Raw genomic sequence first — 19,322 nt, forward strand, 5'->3', positions numbered from 1 at the left:
GGGGAGTATGGTTCCACAAATGTCCAACTTGCTTTGTTATTTTTATTTAACATTCCTATTGACATAAATTTACAATCATGCCACTTGTTCTTCTGTCTCTGTTTTTCTAGTTTTTGAATTTTCCGAAAAAAATGTACAGTGATATAGACATAAGAGGCTAGCTCATAAATAAAAGAAAATCTCCCCGTTACAAGCACATGAAGTAATATTGTAACAAAAATTTGGATTTGCAAGTAATGAGGGGCAGTTCAGAAAAATAGACGGAACAATGTAATAGACAAGGTTAGATCCGAGTATTCCGCCCACACACATGGAATGCGAGGTTAAATAAATCTTCTAGAGTGCCATTACCTTCTTCTAGTCCCACCAAAGACTCTTTGGGGATTGTACAAAAAAAGATTTGCATTTATATAGCACTTTTCATGACCTTAGGATGTCCTGACGTGCTTTACAGTCAACAAAATACTTTCAAAGTATAGTCACTATTTTAACATAGACAAGCAAAGCTGTCAGTAACGTTATGCAGCCATCCAAACAGAAAGACTTTTATTCAATAAACTTGATTCACCCACAGAGTTCATAATGGTAACACTATCTCCTGCTCCCCAAATTGAATACAGAGCTACAGATTTCAGATGACAAGATTAGTAAGCTGAACCATGTCCTCGTGTTTCTGGCTGTTCATAGAATCAAACAATATAGAAATAAATCATTCATTCTGTCGTGCTTATACCAGTTCATTGTAAAAACTAACCCACTCTCCTACTCCTTCCTCACTGTCCTACAAGCATTTATTTATCAGTATATTTTGAAAGTTATGATTGAAACTGCTTCCAATATCCTTCCAGGCAGTTGTTTGAAATCATGATAACTTGCTACTTAAAAATAATATACTTCTCATTTCCCCTATCGTCCCATTGTCAATCTTCTTAAGCTCTTTGGTTACAGACCCATCTATCAATGAAAGCAATTTCTTCAAAATAGATGTTACATTTTTAAATATTATTTACTTATTTGAAGAAGGTGGATCTCGCTGATGAGTTCAGTATTTATTGTCCAAATCTAAATGGCCTTAAAGTGCTGTTGAGTAGAAACACAGTGCTGCAAAGAAAGGATTCCAGGAGGTGGACACAGTGACAGTGAAGGACTGACAATCTAGCTCCAAGTCAGGCTTTTGTATCTGTTGCTGTTTTACAAAAAAGAAAAGAACTGCAGATGCTGTAAATCAAAAACAGAAGTTTCTTGTATTCTTGCTGAAGCTGAACTCATCTAGACAAGTGAAGAATACTCCACCACATTCTTGAATTTTGCCTTATTGATGGTTAAACAGGCTTTGGAGAGCCAAGAGATGAATTCTCTGCTGCAAACTCCAAGTCAGCTGCTACATAAAGTAACCTCCAGATCAGTTGATATTGAGGGGATTCAATTATGGTATTTTAAAATAATTCTTTTTTGGGATGTAGGCACAACTGGTCGGCCCAGCATTTATTGCCCACAGAGATGTTAATAATGGACTACTTACTTGAACCACCCCAGCCTTTTGTATGTAGGTACACAATGTAAGGGTATCAGTTCCAAGGTTTAGACCTAGTTTTACTGAAGAGACAGTAATGTATTTCCAAGTCAGGATGGTATGTGATTGGAAGGGATCTTGCAGGTGATGGTGTTCCCACTTATCTGCTGACTTTGTCCTTCTAATTGGAAGACTTTGTAGATTTAGATGGTGCTTTTGGAGGAGCCTTGGTTAGCTACTGGAGTCCAACTTGGAGATCATACACACTGCTGTCAGCGTCCATTAGTAGTGAATGGATGAATATTTCAATATGGAGATTTGGGTACTAATCAACTCTGCTCCTTGCTAGCTGGTGTCAAGCTTGTTGAGTATTGTTGGAACTGCACTCATCCAGGCAAGCACAGAGTATGGTATCATACTAGTTTGTAGATGATGGGCAGGCACTACACAAACAGGACATGAGTTACAAATAACAGGATTCCTGGTCTCTGACCTGCTCCTGTGTCCAGAGTATTTGTGTGGCTGGTCTAGATTAGCTGCTGGTTAATGATAAAATCCTCTCCCCTGAATTTTGACAGTGTGGATTTAGCAATGTTAGTGCCATTAAACATCAGGATTTGATTGTTAGATTCTCTCTTCTCATTGGAGATGCCCATTGCCTTGCACTTGTATGATGTGACTGTTACTTGCGATTTAGCAATCCAAGCCTGAAGATTGTCCAGATCTTATGACATATGGATACAGATTGTTTCAGCATCTGAACAGATATAAATGGTGCTAAACATTGTGCAATAATCAACGCAATCAGCCGCACACTTCCACTCTGATCTCATGATTGAGGAAAGATCACTGATGAAGCTGAACATGTTTGGGCCTAGCACATGACACTGAGAATCTCCTGCAGAGATGTCATGGATCTGAGATGACTGACCTCCACCAGTCACAACTATTTTCTCTGTCAGGTATGACTACAACCCATGGAAAGCTTTTGCCCTAATTCCCAATAATTTTAGTTTCAGTAAGGCTTCTTGATGCCACATTTGTTAAAATATTATGTCAAGGCAAGTCACTCTCACTGCACTTCTAGAGTTCAGCTCTGTTGTCCATGTTTGGATCAATGAAGTCAGTTAAAGTTTGTTATCTCTTTTTAAATATTGGGAAACACTTAAGATATATTGTATAACACTGAAGAAGTCTGTGTCCTTCCTAGCTGTCCTTTAGAGTTTTACAGATGCAATGTGGAATTGTGCTGGACAACTCATTTATGTTTGTTGTCTTGAAGAACAAACAGTGCTCTGAGGTATTGTGAGACTGGGTGTCTTAATATCAATGGCAGTTTATGAGAATAAACAATGGGTAGAATCTTCCACTCCCTAGTTTGGTAAGTATCATGGTGGGTTTGGTGACAAAATAGAATGGGAATGAATAAACAGAATTGTCATTGGCCAGAAGAAATGTATTGATCTTCCTATCAAGCCTGAAACGGTTACTTCAGAAACTCATCCTTGAATGCTGACCTCTGCTTGTTCATGGATCTCATTGAAATCCCAATGCACCCTATAATACCTACTTGCAATTCTTCTTACATTCAGCTTTCATAGCAAACATGCAGCATGTACCCAGGCAAATGGTGATGTGTGAAGTCAAAGGGGAAAAGTCCTTCATAGGGTGAAGATGGACTCTCGACAGTCAGGGGTACCATCACAGTCAGTCAAGGGGCTTGTCCAAACAAAATGCAGGGAGTTGGCCTCAGTTAGTCTTGTTCATAGGAATGTCAGGGATGTCAGAAAGGATGGTGTTGGCTTATCAGCCACAGGGATGGACCATTGTTTTCCACTCTGAGACATAGGGAGAGATTGAGTACAATGGAAGTGGATGTAAGAATAGTCAGTGGCTATGCAGCTGCAGGAGAGATGGTGAGATTTCCAATCTGAGTAAGAAAGATGTGCAGAGACAAAAACAGATTAGTAGCTTGGGAGGATGAGGTGGATGAGAGCCATTGACATGGTGTATACGATACTGACAGTTGTAGTTCATGACCTTAGTGAAATGCTTATGCAGTGGTAGAGTTAGAGTGACCAGTGGCCTCTTGAGTATGTGGTAGCAGAGATAAGATAGTGGCACTTACCCTGGCAGAGTGCAGAAAATCAGTGACTTTCTTGCAGCTTTGTCCATAAGACCATAAGATGTTAAAACAGAAGTAGACAATTTGCCCCATTGAATCCGCTCTGCAATTGATTGAGATTATAGCTGATATGGTAAATCTTAATCTCATTTTTATGCATTTTCCACAAAAACACTGGATTCCCCTATTTATTAAAAATCTGTCGATCTCATCCTTGAACATACTTCTACAGCCCTCTATGAAAAAGCATCCCACAGATTTTCTCTCCTCTCCAAATCATGCCCTGTATAGTTTTAGCAAGACTTCTCTATTTTTGTGAAAGCAAAATACCTCAGCTCCTGTAAACGTGAAGCAACACCGAGAATATGGGAGAAACTCAGCAGCTGGTTACATTGTGGAGAATGAAAGAGAGTTAACATTTTGACTCTGGTGTGACTTTTCTTTAGAATGGAAGTTGTTAGTGGTTACCATTAATTAATGGTAAAAGATGATGCTAAAAGATGATAACAGCAGTAATAGTTGTAAAGAGTTATTTTCCCTAGCAAGAACTTCCCCTTGAGTACAGAGTTGACAATTACAACTATAACGAAGACTAAAGGCTATGACCACACTGAAGCATGGGAACCACAATGGAAGGTCAATCATGAATACAATTTCTCTCTCAAAATAAAATGAAAGGCTGCAATGTGTGTGCTTCTTAAAATAACCCAGCAATTTGCAAGAGGCATAGGATAGCTCTGTTATGGCAAAGCAATCTGAGAATGAAGTTCAACTCAAAATGGTAGAAAAATCCATCCTACATATCATCAAGGTCTTACCTGTGCAATCACCATTTTTGTTTTCCTCAGAAAAAGCATAAAACAGAAGGTGCAAGAGACATTATACAAAGATGTGCACGTTAGGTGGATTGGCCATGCTAAATTATCTAGTGTTCAGGGATGTGTAGGTTAGGTGTGTTACCCATGAAAAGTGCAGGGTTACAGGGATAGGATAAGAATCCTTATTTGACTTGATAAGTCACTGCCAAATAAGCCACTGCTGATCTCGTTCTGAGAAAATTAAAAAAGATAAAATGAAAGAAAACAACAATGTCTTAATCAGCAACAAGGAGAGATACAAATGTTCAAAAGCTAACAAAAAAAATCAGAAAAAACGTTACAGTGTAATACAAATTTTTATTCCGCATATTACAGAGCACGGAACTACAAAAAGAAGGTGGAGAATAAACATCTGTGCATTGATTATCATTGCATTGACATTCTGTTCGAATTTCATTTATTTACAGAAAAAAACAGTCATTGCTTCCTGGATTAACAAATAGCTGAGAAATGAAATCAAGCAGTCAAGCTCATTACTGCTTTGGGAAAAGAAGGATTAAGAAGAGAAAAACACAGTGGTATTACTAAAGATGACTACAAAAATCCTGATGGCATTTTCCAAACTTAAACTTTTCCAAGACCAGCTTAACGTTTGAGCCAGCTTCAGGATTCAAAGACTTGAATTTGTTATTATCAATAATAGCCAGTTAAACATTTGACCAGTTCATAGATAGGTATTGACACAATTGTAGAGAATGCAATTTCACCAAGTTCATTTAACTGAGAGGCCTATGGATCTGGTCATTTCCACTATGGTCATTAAATCCTTTAGAAAAGCACATCAAGACAATTTCAAAGAATACATCTTTGATGCTCACTGCTGAAAGAAGGATCCAAGCTGGAAGCAATTGTAACAGGCCAACAGCATCTAGCAATATTTGATTCTATTGTAGCTATTAACAAGTTCAACAAAACATCTAAATCTTGTATGAGTTGTTGCACCTATCCAAACAGTGTAGTCAGCATTTCATGATATTTGCAAGATATTTTCTACAAAAAGACATTAGGTTAAAATGTGCAAGACGTCCAAGTACCCTGAGGAACTCAGAGTGCAACATTATGTTACTAAGCAGCATGTAAAGAAGAGTCAAGCAAGGAACAGTGTCAAAAGCATTTCCAAGATTCCATCCCTGGCATGTAAACATATCAATGAAGTCCAAGATGTATCTGCAATAACCACAGCTTCCAGACCTGTATCATAGTAAATGTGGTTAATTTGGCACACCACATGAACACTGACAGAAAAGCTTCAGTCTTTACCTTCATCCAAAAAATATATATCGCAAAAGGATTGCATGTAATATATGCCAAAATTGAAAGTGGTAAAAATACAAGTGTCATCCCTTTTCATGTATTACAAGAGATTTATTATTTATCTGCCAGTATGTATGGATCTCCACAGTGTTCTGACCCGTGAGGTAACAAACAGTGGTTCGCACTGTTGCCTCACAACGCCAGAGACCTGGGTTCAATTCCCGCCTCAGGCGACTGACTGTGTGGAGTTTGCACGTTCTCCCCATGTCTGCGTGGGTTTCCTCCGGGTGCTCCGGTTTCCTCCCACAGTCCAAAGATGTGCAGGTCAGGTGAATTGACCATGCTAAATTGCCCGTAGTGTTAGGTAAGGGGTAAATGTAGGGGTATGGGTGGGTTGCGCTTCGGCGGGGCGGTGTGGACTTGTTGTGCCGAAGGGCCTGTTTCCACACTGTAAGTAATCTAATCTAATCTAATCTAATCTAATCTAAAACCCATAAATTACAGTGTCAATGATTCCAAGACACACCACTGAATCTGTCCATCACTTGGTTAATTTTTAACCAGACAAGTTGATGCTATTAGCATCTTTTAAAGGTGATACAGTATTACCTCTGAAAAATGATGGACAAACTAGCTTTGGCCCTCTTCACAAGTGCAAGATTCACATTCAAGCAAAGCTTAAACTAGAATTGGGATTTGTAGTACTAAATAACATCAGCCAGAAAGTCTATCATTATACTAGATGGTGCAGTTCCATTACTTGTGTTTTAAAGAAATATGGCATTATAAGTGTATGCTAAGGTCCAAGGTGACTAAATATTGACTAAAGAGATGCCCACACAAGATTTCTACCTTGGAAGAGCTTAATCCCAACTTCTCAGCTGCCAAGTAATTTTTCAGGTTGATGATAAGAATGAATATTGGTCCACATATCATTCCTCAGAGTTGCAGGAACTCTGGATTCTAGAATAGCTTTTTGTAGATATTGTTTCCTCAGATTATCATATGGATTATATATCAACCAGAATATATTCTGACACGTGGATCGTATCATTGGAAATTGGCTTATCTCTGTAATTCAGATAATATTGAGACAGATTATGCAAGCAGCTAAGTTTAAAAAAAAAACAAATGAACATAAGCTCAAATCAATTTTGTTGGTCAGAACTCAGACAACACCAGTTCTTAGTTCCAATAGGTTTGTTTGAAAACACAAGTTTTCAGAGCATTTCCACTTCATCAGGTAAAGTGACTTCACCTGACAAAGGGGCAATGATCTGAAAGCCTGTGATTTCAAATAAACGTGTTGGACTATAACCTGATGTTGTCTGACTTCTGATCTTGTCTACCCGAGTCCAAGACCGGCACCTCCACCTCAATTTCTTTGAATCAATGTACTTGTCAACTGTCCTTAGACCTGAAGAAATCATAAACAGAAGATGTGTAGAAGATGTCTAAACTGCAAGATAAGATGACTTACAAAGGTGTCCCAAGGTCTTCAATTTCTTACATTTTTATTGTGAATGTTCTGAATTTTGCAACTCTTTAGAACTTTTCCACAAACCACACCAAATATGTCAAGAAAATCGTCAGTATATTTTTCAATTTCTAAAGAATGCTTTGTAATCTAACAAATGTATTCTTCAATATTCTTATCCTTCAAAGCTGAGCACAAATTAGTACATCTCAAAAGGTCATTGGAGCATGAGACTCAGTGGCTCAGTGGTTAGCACTGCTGCCTCACAGCATGAGGGACCCAGTTCGATTCCAGCCTTGGGCAAATGTCTGTGTGGAGTTTGCATATTCCCCCATATCTGCGTGGGTTTCCCCCCACAATCCAAAGATCTGCAGGTTAGGTGGATTGGACATGCTAAACAAAACCCATAGTGTTCAGGGATGTGTAGTTTAGGTGCATTTGTCAGGGGTAAATACAGGGTAGGGGAAATGGGTTACTCTTTGGAGTGTCGGTGTGATTTTGTGGGGCGAAAGGGCCTGTTTCCACACTGGAGGGACTCTGTGTCTATCAAATGTGATATCCCTATTACACTTGGCTCTGAGGTCCTAATGACAGTTCAGGCAAAATATTTGCGCGCTGAAAGAGAAACTTTTCCCTTGTTTTCAGAATACAATGGTTTCATGCATACCTATTTGATAGTTTTTACTGACCACAAACAATTTGAAATAATCTGTCAAACACCTCTCACGTACACCTCTACTATGCCAGCAATTACTTGTGAAGATGCAAGGGTAAGATTTTAGAAGCATAATGCAAATCAGGCTCATTCTCAATACTTGTAGCTGGCTTTCAAAGTTTACTAAGATCAAAGGTATTCCTATGGGTGGATATTGAATCTGAGCTACAAAAATAGTCTTAAAATTTATCTCATTCATTTTGCCCCAGGCCAAGCAAAGCAGATTCAGAAAGCTATGTCATGTGATTCCAACTGCTATAGCTTTAAAAGGTCATCATCACTGAGTGTACCTAAATGTACCCAGCAGGTCGCTGAGCATGCACAGTCATTCAGAGATGAAGTAGGATACTCTGGGACAGTATTTTGTGAAGGTTATAATTCTTTAGAGTCTACTTCAAGAAATGAACAACATGATTTTGTCTAACCTATGCCATACGACTTTATGATGAACAATGGTCAGGCCCTGCAAAAAAATTAGGTGACAAATCCAAACTGTGTATGATCAACCAACCACCACATAAGATGATGGTGACTCAAAAACTGAAGCTGTCACACCAGATAATAACCACACATCTACAACAAATGATATACGCCCATTTGTGATGACAGATAGCACACCTCAGAGTGAAACTATACCACCAAGTCATAATAACTATGTAAGAACCAGATCTAGTCAATGTTTTATGCCCACCAAGGTGTAAATATGTTGATTTATTGTATCTTTAATGTCCACATTCATATTTATTACAAAAGGATTCCCAGATTTTAAAAGGGAGAAGAAAAGGATTTAATATTAATGCATAGATTCCAGACTGGCCAAAGGCAATGTGTCTTTAAGAAAGTTACATGACATGATGATGTGATGCTCACGTATAAAGATTCTGGTTTTCAGTCACTCCCTGCTCAATGCAATGGAGCCATGTGTTCATCAGTCTGTTATGTATAAGTAATGCAAGGTAATTTTGACGAAACATAGGACCCAGACTATCAACAAAGTTGAGATATATTATGAGAGTGTAAATAGTGAGTTATAGAATTCTTACAGCGTGGAAACAGTCCATTCAGCTAACAACTCCATACAGACCCTCCGAAGAATATCCCACCCAGGTCCACTTCTCTTCCCCTGCAATTCCCATGGCTTATCCACCAAGCCCACAATATACTTAGACACTACAGGCAATTTAGCATGAACAATCCATCTAACCTACACATTTTTGGACTGAGAGAAAACCAGAGCACTTAGAGGAAACCCACCTAAACAAGGGGAGAATGTGCAAACTCCACACAGTCACTGCAGGGTGGAATTAAATCGGGTCCCTTGTGCTAACCATTGAGCCACTGTGTCTTCAGGACACCTTTCTCAACAAGAATACAGTATTTGTAACATATGTTATATAAAATACTGTATGGCAAAGAGCACAAATGGCATTGTACCCATGGTATTGTTTAATCATTCTCCACCACCTGTTCACCATCACCTCCAGATCCCTCTGTTAGAAGTAAGCAGTGATCTTGTCCTTCCTCTAATGCATTTTGGTGTCAGATGCTGCAGTATGTGAGGTTGTTTCTGGATGGCATCATTTGAAGTGGTGTAGATATTTTGCCAAAGGAATGTGGGCAGGAAGCCTCACCAATGGCAAACGTTTTCTCCTCTCTAGCCATGTGATTGTCCAAGAAATGCTTCCAACATTTTGATTGGATAATTAGTGATGTGAAATATGGAATGTGACATGAGAAAAATTCACCATGTGTCATGGCAAACAATGCAAGAAAGTCACCACCAAATTTTAACTGCAAATTGGACAATTCAACACTGCTGTACATTGTGATGTCAGTTGTTGCGCAAACAGCAGACTAAGTCTGAAACAAACTTACAAACTTGACCTTTCTAGGAGTAAGTGCATTGATGACCATCTTATCTATCTTTAATTTTATTTATATTTTATAATCTAACAAGTAAAGCCACATTACCATAGTAAAGTGGTTCTGATTTGTGTCATTATATTTTATTTAGAACTTTTAAATTGCTACTTTTCGAATTGATTTGAAATCTTCCATTATCAACATCCTGGTAGTCACCGTTGATCAGAAACTGAACTGAACTTGATATGGATATAAAGTGGCTACAAGAGCAGGTCAGAGGCTGGGAAAGCTGCAGCCAGTAGCTCACCTGCTGATTCCCTAAAGTCTGCCTATCACCCTCAAGTCACAAGTCAGGAGTGTAATGGAATACTCCTCAATTGTCTGGATGAATGCAACTCCAACAATGCTAAAGAAGTTTACACTATCCAGGATAAAGCAGCCTGCATGATTGGCATCACATCAACAAGCATCCATACCATCCACCACTGATGGTCAGTAGCAGCAGGGTATACTGTCAACACGATGCACTACAGAAACTTGCCAAAGATCCTTAGATAGCACATTCCAAAACCACTACCACTTCCTTCTTGAAGGCCAAGGGCAACAGATACATAATTACCTGCAAGTTTTCCTCCAAGCCATTCATCATTCTGACTTGGAAATATATTCACAGTTCCTTCACTTTTTGCGAGGTCAAAATCCTGGAATTTCCTCCCCAACAGCATTGTGGGTCTACCTACAGCATGCATACTGCAATGGTTCAAGAAGGCAGCTCACCACACCTTCTCATGACAACGAGAGACAGACAATAAATGCTGGCCAGCCAGCGATGCCCACTTTTTTTATTCATGTATGAATAAATAAAAAACTTGAAGTCATGACACTCTAAATACTGAATGAAAGATGAACAAAAGAACTATTGAATATTAAAAGTTACTTTCCTTGTATCAACAGCAAGTTTCATCAGCATCAATCATTAGTTTTGCCTCTTAAAGCTGCTCCTCAAATCAGAATGATATGGGCACTTCTTTATTTAATAAACTTCCCACCAAAATCACACGTGCCACTACTTAAACATTTAACAAATTACAAGCACTACCCACCAGCAGTAGTGCAATAACATGAAATGGGCATACTTTTCTCAGATTACTCGTACAGATCTGGTTACTTAATTGAATTTTATAATTCAATGTTAGTAGGCTGATATGAAAAGCTTTAATGCTGAGGTCTCTACCATGCTGAGAGTCCTTGTACTGTATCTGAACATGATGTAAAAAGTAGTTACTGTTCTAGCACTGTGATTCTTTAATAGTTTATTTTTGCAGTAGTAAAATAGCATTATAGACCCTATCACTTTGCAATGATCAGCAACTAAGCTATATAAAGTATTGATTCAAATTGGTTGGGTTCTTGGAGTAGTCTACTGGATCCTTGACTTTACAAATGCAGGCAAAAAGTAAAACAACAAAGATCCTTTTTAAGTCACTGTTTAGGCCAGTGAACATTGTTTATTCTGCTGTTTAAACAGGCATAAAATGATTTAAAATAAACAGGGATATCTTCTGTTAAAATAGCAGGCAAACAATTTCCATAGAATTATGCAGCGCAGAAGCAATGCATTTATCCCACTGTGTTTGTGCTTGGTCTTTCTGAGGGCTATGTAATTAGGCATACTCACTCCCTGCACTTTCTCCTTTAGCTTGCATTTTCCTTTTCCATTTCATGTATACAGTTCGTTTTTGAAAGATCTGCTTTCACCTGCCCTTTCAGGAATAGCATTCAACTTCATAATTACTTGCTGCTCATTTTGCCAATTATCTTAGACATATTATCTTTTGCTGCCAGTGGAACAAATTGTTTTATCAGAGCATTAGAATGCTGAAGCAAGCTTGCAATGGTATCATTTTTGAAATGCATTCATGAGACATGGATACCACTGGCTGACAATTATTAATTGCATATCTCAAATCACCCTTGAGAAAGTGAGCTGCTGCCTTGAGCCACTACAGTCTATTTGGTATAGGTAGACCAACAATGGCATTAGGAAGAGAATTCCAGGATTTTGATGCAACAACACTGAAGGAACAGTGATATACTACCAAGTGAGGATGGTGAGTGGCGTGGAGAGGAACTTGTGGTTGGTGGTGTTCACATGTATCTGTCACCTTTGTCCTTCTAAATGGTAGAGGTTGTGTGTGGAAATTGCTGTCTAAGGAGTCTTAGTGAATTGTTGATATACATCTTTCTAGCTGTAGTTGGTACACATTCTGCTACTGACCATCGATGGTGGGGGGAATGAACGTTGTGGATATGGTGCCATACAAATGGGCTGATTTGTTTTGGATGATGTCGCATTTACTACAAGGATAAAATATCTTTGGGAGGGATGTTATGTAAGGGCATTTGGAATCTGGAATGACCTTGTGATTATATCTGGGAACTCCACATAATGAGAATGGATACAACAGAGTGGGTGGAATTAGCATAGTCTGGAAGAAGAATGGACCACTGAACATTTTCAATTGAGAGAAAAAGACTCTTGATGACATTTTGACATGAACATATAAAGAAGATAAATTAATCCTTACCTAATCTAATATGTTAGAGCCTGTATTTCTAGGATTACCATGTATTCCAGTATTTAGCATTAATGCATAATAAATAGTTATTTTGAAGTCTAAGCCTGAAGACACTTCTTGACTTTTCCTTCTTGATTGGTTTGTAGACAATCCAACCATATAGTATGGCATCAAACTATGTAACAAGAGAAAAAAACCCTTCCTAATATTGAATACTATTTATAAATCTCCTCTAAATTTCTCTACTTTAAGGAGAACAATCCAGCTTCCCGAATCAAATTCAAGTTCACAAAATTCTAGAATAAGGTTTGAACTCAGGACTGTTAATTACCGAATAACTAGTCTAATGACAAATCATTGGACTGCCAATCAGTAGCATAGTAGACATCTGCAACTCCAAAACATTTGCAACAAAACCTTTTGCTAATTGATTTAAGGAAAATTAACAAGAATTGTAAATATTGCAAATTACCTCCTAAACACTGCGTCACATTTCACTGGTCAACAATAGCAAAAGGTGAGGAATAAAATGGTTCTTCTTATATTACTGTGAGCAGAAGTCCATATAAACAAAAAGTCAAATCAAAATGCTAAAATTAAATAATGTATGGCCCAAATACTTTGTTGATAAATTGGGAGTCATTATTGAATGCTGGCTGATTTGTTTAATATAGTAGATGCCTTAATCTTACCACGTATTACTTTAACAACAGTCACTCTGGTCTAATCCTTTCAGGTTCAAAACATTTTTGGTTAAGTGAACTCCGTGTTGTTGAGCATATTTATCTTAGTTTAAGAAATTAGAAATCATTGTGAGAGTAAGTGTAACTAGTACAGCTTGGCAATCTTCAAGATGGTTACATAAGAGCAAGAATTTTTTTTTTAAAGAACTGACCAAAAATATCCTGATAAAACGTTGTGATAAAGCACTCAAGCCCTTTTTGTTTTGTATTTTATTTACTTTTCAAAACAAAGTATATACTATTGATGTTTTTCATTTTTGCAGAGAATGAATGTCAGGATTACCTGTTAAAGCAGCCATTGATATGTGAAAACAGTGAAAAGCTTGGACACTGTGAAGCACCAGATAATTGTAACAACAATTTCACAAAGGTGAGGTTTAATGCTTTCATTAAATATTTCCATTGCAAATGCACCCATTGATGAGTAATCCACTGATAACACTAAGGTCCAAGAAGTAAGTGCTTTATTTTCAACTAGGGTTACTTCACATTTTGCTGTACAATAAAATTAGAGACTGCTAATTGGCTTTATTAACAATTCATTCATTCTCTATTTTCAAAGATGCTCACTGTGACAGTATTCATTCATTTTCCTTCTGCTCATTTAAAAAGAGGTGTTGTTCTGTTAGAAATAAATGCAACCATTCTTTTGTTAAAGTGGTAGAGAGTCAAATGTTATATGTAAATGGTACAGTAATTTCTAGGCTGTGAAGTCTTAATGTATCGAGGATAGGCTTGATGTTAAAGAACAAGACTGATAATCGAGCTGAAAACTGCACATATCAATGACATTATTGCTAGTTAATTGCATTATGTGTGACATCTTATCCATTTAACTTTTATACTACTTTTCAAGTTTTTGTTGTTTACTATGAAATTGCTCAGTGGAAAAGGATTGCTTCACTCAAATGTTCCTGTGCTGCTTTTGTAAAATTCGAAGTGTTGTATGTTGCAAAATAAATCATACTTTTAAAAAAATGCCTTGGTCAGATTCAATCTGGCTGCATTCAGAGATTAGGAAGGAAACCTTCAAGAAGGAGTATAGGAGAAGTAGAAATTGCGGCAAGAATTAGTTGAATTTATTTGGTGATTACAGATCTGCACTTGATGCCATACTTTACTATTTTTTTGAATACCTATAGCTGGCCAAGATTGTATTTTTTTAAATAAAGCCCGTAAATTGTGCATTTTATTGCTACACATTGAAAAGCAATTTTATCCTTTAGTGGCGGCAACCAAATTATACACAGTTTTGATATGCTGCAGAAGTTCGTTCAATTCAGAGGATGTCATTCATTTAGAACAGAAGTGATTTTCCTTCTCAGAAAGGCTAGTAAAATAGAATGTCTGGTCAGGTCAATCTGAGCTGATTTACTTTTCCACCAGATATTATAAATTCACTCTTTCATCTGTTTACCACAATATGATATTTCAAGAGATTAAAGATTTATTATTTTTATACACCACCAAATCAAATTTAAAATAACTTGAGCAATGGATGTCACAAGAAAACAGATCACATTGATGCTAATTCTACCAGCTATAAAACATGGCAGTTGCATCTTTTGATAGTTTAATTTATGAAGGCTAGTTTTTAAAATCAGCATAAGTGCCACACATGCACTACTGAAAGAAAATGAATAAATGGTATATATATTAGTTTAACAGCACATAATATAGTGTGTTGGGGAGTTCTTTCTCTCAATAGACCATAGTAATCAAACGTAATGAACCTATTATGCATAGGGCCTCAGAGAGCATCGTATTGCCATATGAGTGCAGCACACAAAAGGTTTATTAAAGGAAATTAAGGTCCATCATAGACACACCTGCTCCCCTATTATAAATCTAATACAGGTCACTGCTTTCAATCACAACACAACATTAGATAAAAGAGTCATGTTTCCCATTTAAACTAAGGTAACAGCACATCCTGTTCGCTCAGCCTTTATCCGAGAATGCAAAAACTTAGAGATGATCTGCATCCACCAAAAACTCAGATAAGTTTGGTGAAAACAGTACATAACACTGCAAACTATTATGCAAAAATATTTATTACCATATAGTAAGGTGAGTTTTAGAAATCATAGGCATAACTGCTCCTAACAACTCTCACTATGTTACAGATGGATACAGACAGTGAGGAAAAGAGACTGCGTACGCGCTCTAAAGGATCTCGGGGTGAGTCGTTGAATAGGTCTAAAATTTGCTTTACACAGTAGAAAACAGGTCAGTTCCAGTGGAGAACTCCTGATGAGTTGGCACTGAATTAATATTGGCTTTGCCAAATGTGAAACATTCAACAGAAGAGAGGTAGTAGGGTAATTTTACCAGATATTGTACTGTAAAGTTTAATAAGTAAAAATAATGAAGCACATTACAGCCTGTTTACAGTAAATGACATTTTAAAAAGTGTATATAAAAGGTTTCTTTCATTTTTGAACCTTAGCTGTAAATAATTTTACCCACTTAAAGTGCAATTACTAGCATGCTGCCTGCAATACTTCAATGTTTGGTGATGATTGTACCACTTATTTTTGAATACAGTTCAAACTGCTGGCAATGACCACCAACAGGTAAAGAAGTTTTCCTGCTGGGATTAACGCTAGATATTAGTTTAGTATTGAGGGACTAAAAGAAGATAATTGACAGAGTGTGGTGAATGATTAACTTGCCTCCCTGGATTCATAGTTTCCCAGTCACAGAGGTGGCGGAAATCATAATTACATCACTGAATTTAAAAATAAATGATAATTGTTTCTCTGATTCAATGCAACCTCATCCCTAAAGTGAGAGCTGTACAATTTGATGGGAGCAAGGTGAAACCAGTTGCCGAAAATCATTTTCTTTGTTCCAATCCCAATTTACTGTTTGAGTGAAGTTTTTATTTAATTGCTTAATCATATTTATGTATGAGCATCTAAATTAAATCCTACAGTATCCTGAAGATCCTCTTGGCTTTTACATATGAATTTCCTCTGCCTTTAAATGCAAAACTATCATTTTTGATCAAACTTCCAATGATATTACACATTGCTTTGTGCTCAAAGATGTCTGTTATGATAGCTGTAAAGTCTAGTAACTTTTAAAAAAAGAAATTTTACCATTCAGTTGATCACTAAAAAAATGACAATGCAAAATGTAACATTTAAGACACTTACTTTCATAAAGATTATAAATACTATTGACTACCTATTATTTTTGCAGTCAATATATACTTTAAATCACAAAATGAAATACAATCCTTTTTTTATTTTTAGTACAATCATAAGAAAAAAAAAATCACAGATATACATTACACTGTCCTTTAAGCAAACATTCAGATCTTTCAGAATCAATCCAAACTGATTCTTAGTTCCTGAGGGTTATAATTTTTTTGCTTTCTCTGTCTGGTTTTCTCTTGAGCACAAGCTAATCAATCTTCCAGTTTTAACTCCATCCGAATCTGGTTTTCCCAAAGTGAATGTGCACCTCCACCCATAGTGAACCATAGAGACAAATCAGAAAATGCTAGACAAAATTCAGATTTCCAGCATCCATAGCATTTCGCTTTTTTTTTAACTGCTGGGACATTTTTGTTTCTAGCTTTCTCTTCTAGAATCTGACAGACTAACCCATCTAACTGTGATATTCAGCTTTATTTCCCAAAGTAGAAATGTCAATTATTAGGAGACTTAGGTTTAAGGTAAAAGGAGGAAAGTTTAAAAGACTCATGAGAGGCAATATTTTTATACAGAGGATGGTGAGTGCCTGGAATGTGCTGCCAGAGAAGGTGGTAGAAGCAGACATATAGCAACTTCTGAGAGGTAGCTTGAGAGATATATGAATAGGTGGGGAATAGACCGAGTGAAGACAAAAGATTTTCATTGAGAAAAGGCATTATGTGTCGGTGCAGACTTGGTGGCCTCTTCCTGTGCTGTACTTTGTTCTTTGCATTTCAAAGAAACCTGGAACCTAAACTTTACAATGCGTTCCTTTGCATCTTTCCCTTTGCAACATCATTCACAAGTCTTTTATCCATATAGCAATGTTGATCAGCTGTTCTTTAGGCCCCAACTCTATCCTATCCTGGATTCAAATGGATATTCCTTTTACAACCTCATGTTTTTAACAAAGACCCACTCACACTGTCCATTGGCATTACAGCAGCCTTTGCCATTGTTTGCAATTTGTTTCCCCCCAAACTCTAGGCCTGCCATTATGTTTTAGCAGCTCTATCATTCCAACCTGCGATCAGGCAAGCACAGGTCACGTAACCTCTTTCATTTTTACCCTAAATGTAAAGACACTATCCCAAAACAAAAATATTACAAATCTCATAATAGAAGTATACTTAATCATATTTATTGGTCCTTGCTTTGAATTCAGGGTTATCCAATCCTTTTTGCATGAGATGCCATGTATAACATTTTTTTCTCAGTCAAGGGACACATTTTCAAAAAATAATGTTTGGTACAACATTAAACATGAATATCAAAATAGAGTTGAGGTACAAAAAATTAATGATTTGCTTAATAAAAAATGTATCAAAATAATAAATAATTTAAAATGCTAATTGATGTGACATTTAAACTTCCCAAGTAGTAGAACTAAATAATGAAACCAAACTTTCATTTTGCTTACTCACTTCAGAAGCAAAGCTGTAAAAGTATTGATCACTGGGCACACATCACATCCTCATAGATGCAAAACGTCTCATTCACTCAAATTCAGGAGCAGATGCACTCACTCACTCACTCACTCACTTAGAAACACAGTCAGACTCTCTCTGGACTCTCTCAGAGAACACCTCTGGGACACCCGCACCAACCAACCCAACCGCCCTGTGGCTGAACACTTTAACTCCCCCTCCCACTCCGCCAAGGACATGCAGGGCCTTGGCCTCCTCCATCGCCAGACCATGGCAACATGACGTTTGGAGGAAGAGCGCCTCATCTTCCGCCTAGGAACCCTCCAACTACAAGGGATGAATGCAGATTTCTCCAGCTTCCTCATTTCCCCTCCCCCCACCATATCTCAGTCCCAACCCTCGGACTCAGCACCGCCTTCTTGACTTGCAATCTTCTTCCCGACCTCTCCGCCCCCACCCCACTCCGGCCTATCACCCTCACCTTAACCTCCTTCCACCTATCGCATTCCCAACGCCCCTCCCCCAAGTCCCTCCTCCTACCTTTTATCTTAGCCTGCTTGGCACACCTTCCTCATTCCTGAAGAAGGGCTTATGCCCGAAACGTCGATTCTCCTGCTCCTTGGATGCTGCCTGACCTGCTGCGCTTTTCCAGCAACACATTTTTCAGACTCTCTCATAGACAAACACTCAATCTTACAGTCCTGGGCTTAGGTAGTCTGGTTACCACCTCAACTGCAGTCCTGTAGTGAGCCGGCACCTGTGTGAGAGGGTAAGAGCTTTGTTTTCCGCCTGACCACATTTCTGTGTACTGCATGAATTCTTCATGATCTAACACATGCTTTTCTAGATTCAAACATATGTTCCTCCACACTCCAGCACGGTGTCTCCCACACGCCGCCGTTCCCCCCCCTCTCCCCCCCCCCCCCGCCGCCAACACAAGTTCCTCACAATATTCTTCATCTCTTACTGACAACATCAATGCCCTTCTAGCCCCAGTGCTAAAAGAAAAACACCTTAAAACAAACAACAGATTTATCAAACATTTCTGTGTGGAAATCATTATTCAGCCTTTTCATTTCTCAGAGGATATGAGGCATCGGTGGCTAAGTCAATATTATTTGTCCAGACCTAATAAGCATTGAGAAGAACTGGTCAATTCTCTTGAAACAGAAACAAAGAAAAAATGAATAAGAGCAGTCCATTCAGACTATTGAGCTTGTTTCACTATTCCATGTGATTGTGGCTGATATGCTATCTAAAAACCTTTCTGCAGCTCTCTACCCATACCTCGAGCCTCTAGAAATCTATCTGTTCCAAAAGTTCACCAGACTGTGAGTGAAGATATTTATCTTGAATGCTATCCAAAATTACTTATCATGTAGAAGCATTGAAAATGAGAAAAGGATTAGGCCATTCGGCCCTGCAAGCCTGCTCCACCTTTCAATACAATCATGGCTGATCACCCAACTCTGTATCCTGAATCTTCTTTTGCCTCATACTTTTTGATCCTTTTTGCCGCAGGAACAATATCAATCTCCTTCTTAA

At 37.9% G+C, this 19,322-nt stretch overlaps 1 protein-coding gene across 2 annotated transcripts in view; it reads left to right on the forward strand.

The window, feature by feature from the left end:
* Nucleotides 1-19,322, forward strand: part of st18 (ST18 C2H2C-type zinc finger transcription factor) — a 429,006-nt gene that overhangs the window by 218,417 nt on the left and 191,267 nt on the right. For both annotated transcript variants that reach the window (XM_043688314.2, XM_087986407.1), the window contains exons 4-5: nucleotides 13,411-13,517; nucleotides 15,274-15,328. In XM_043688314.2, the coding sequence (XP_043544249.2) occupies nucleotides 13,411-13,517; nucleotides 15,274-15,328 (162 nt within the window). The remainder of the gene's footprint in view (nucleotides 1-13,410; nucleotides 13,518-15,273; nucleotides 15,329-19,322) is intronic.

Source organism: Chiloscyllium plagiosum, unplaced genomic scaffold, assembly GCF_037043375.1.
Source record: "Chiloscyllium plagiosum isolate Xiang-an unplaced genomic scaffold, Cpla_swu_hap1 HiC_scaffold_4, whole genome shotgun sequence".
Lineage (NCBI taxonomy): Eukaryota > Metazoa > Chordata > Chondrichthyes > Orectolobiformes > Hemiscylliidae > Chiloscyllium > Chiloscyllium plagiosum.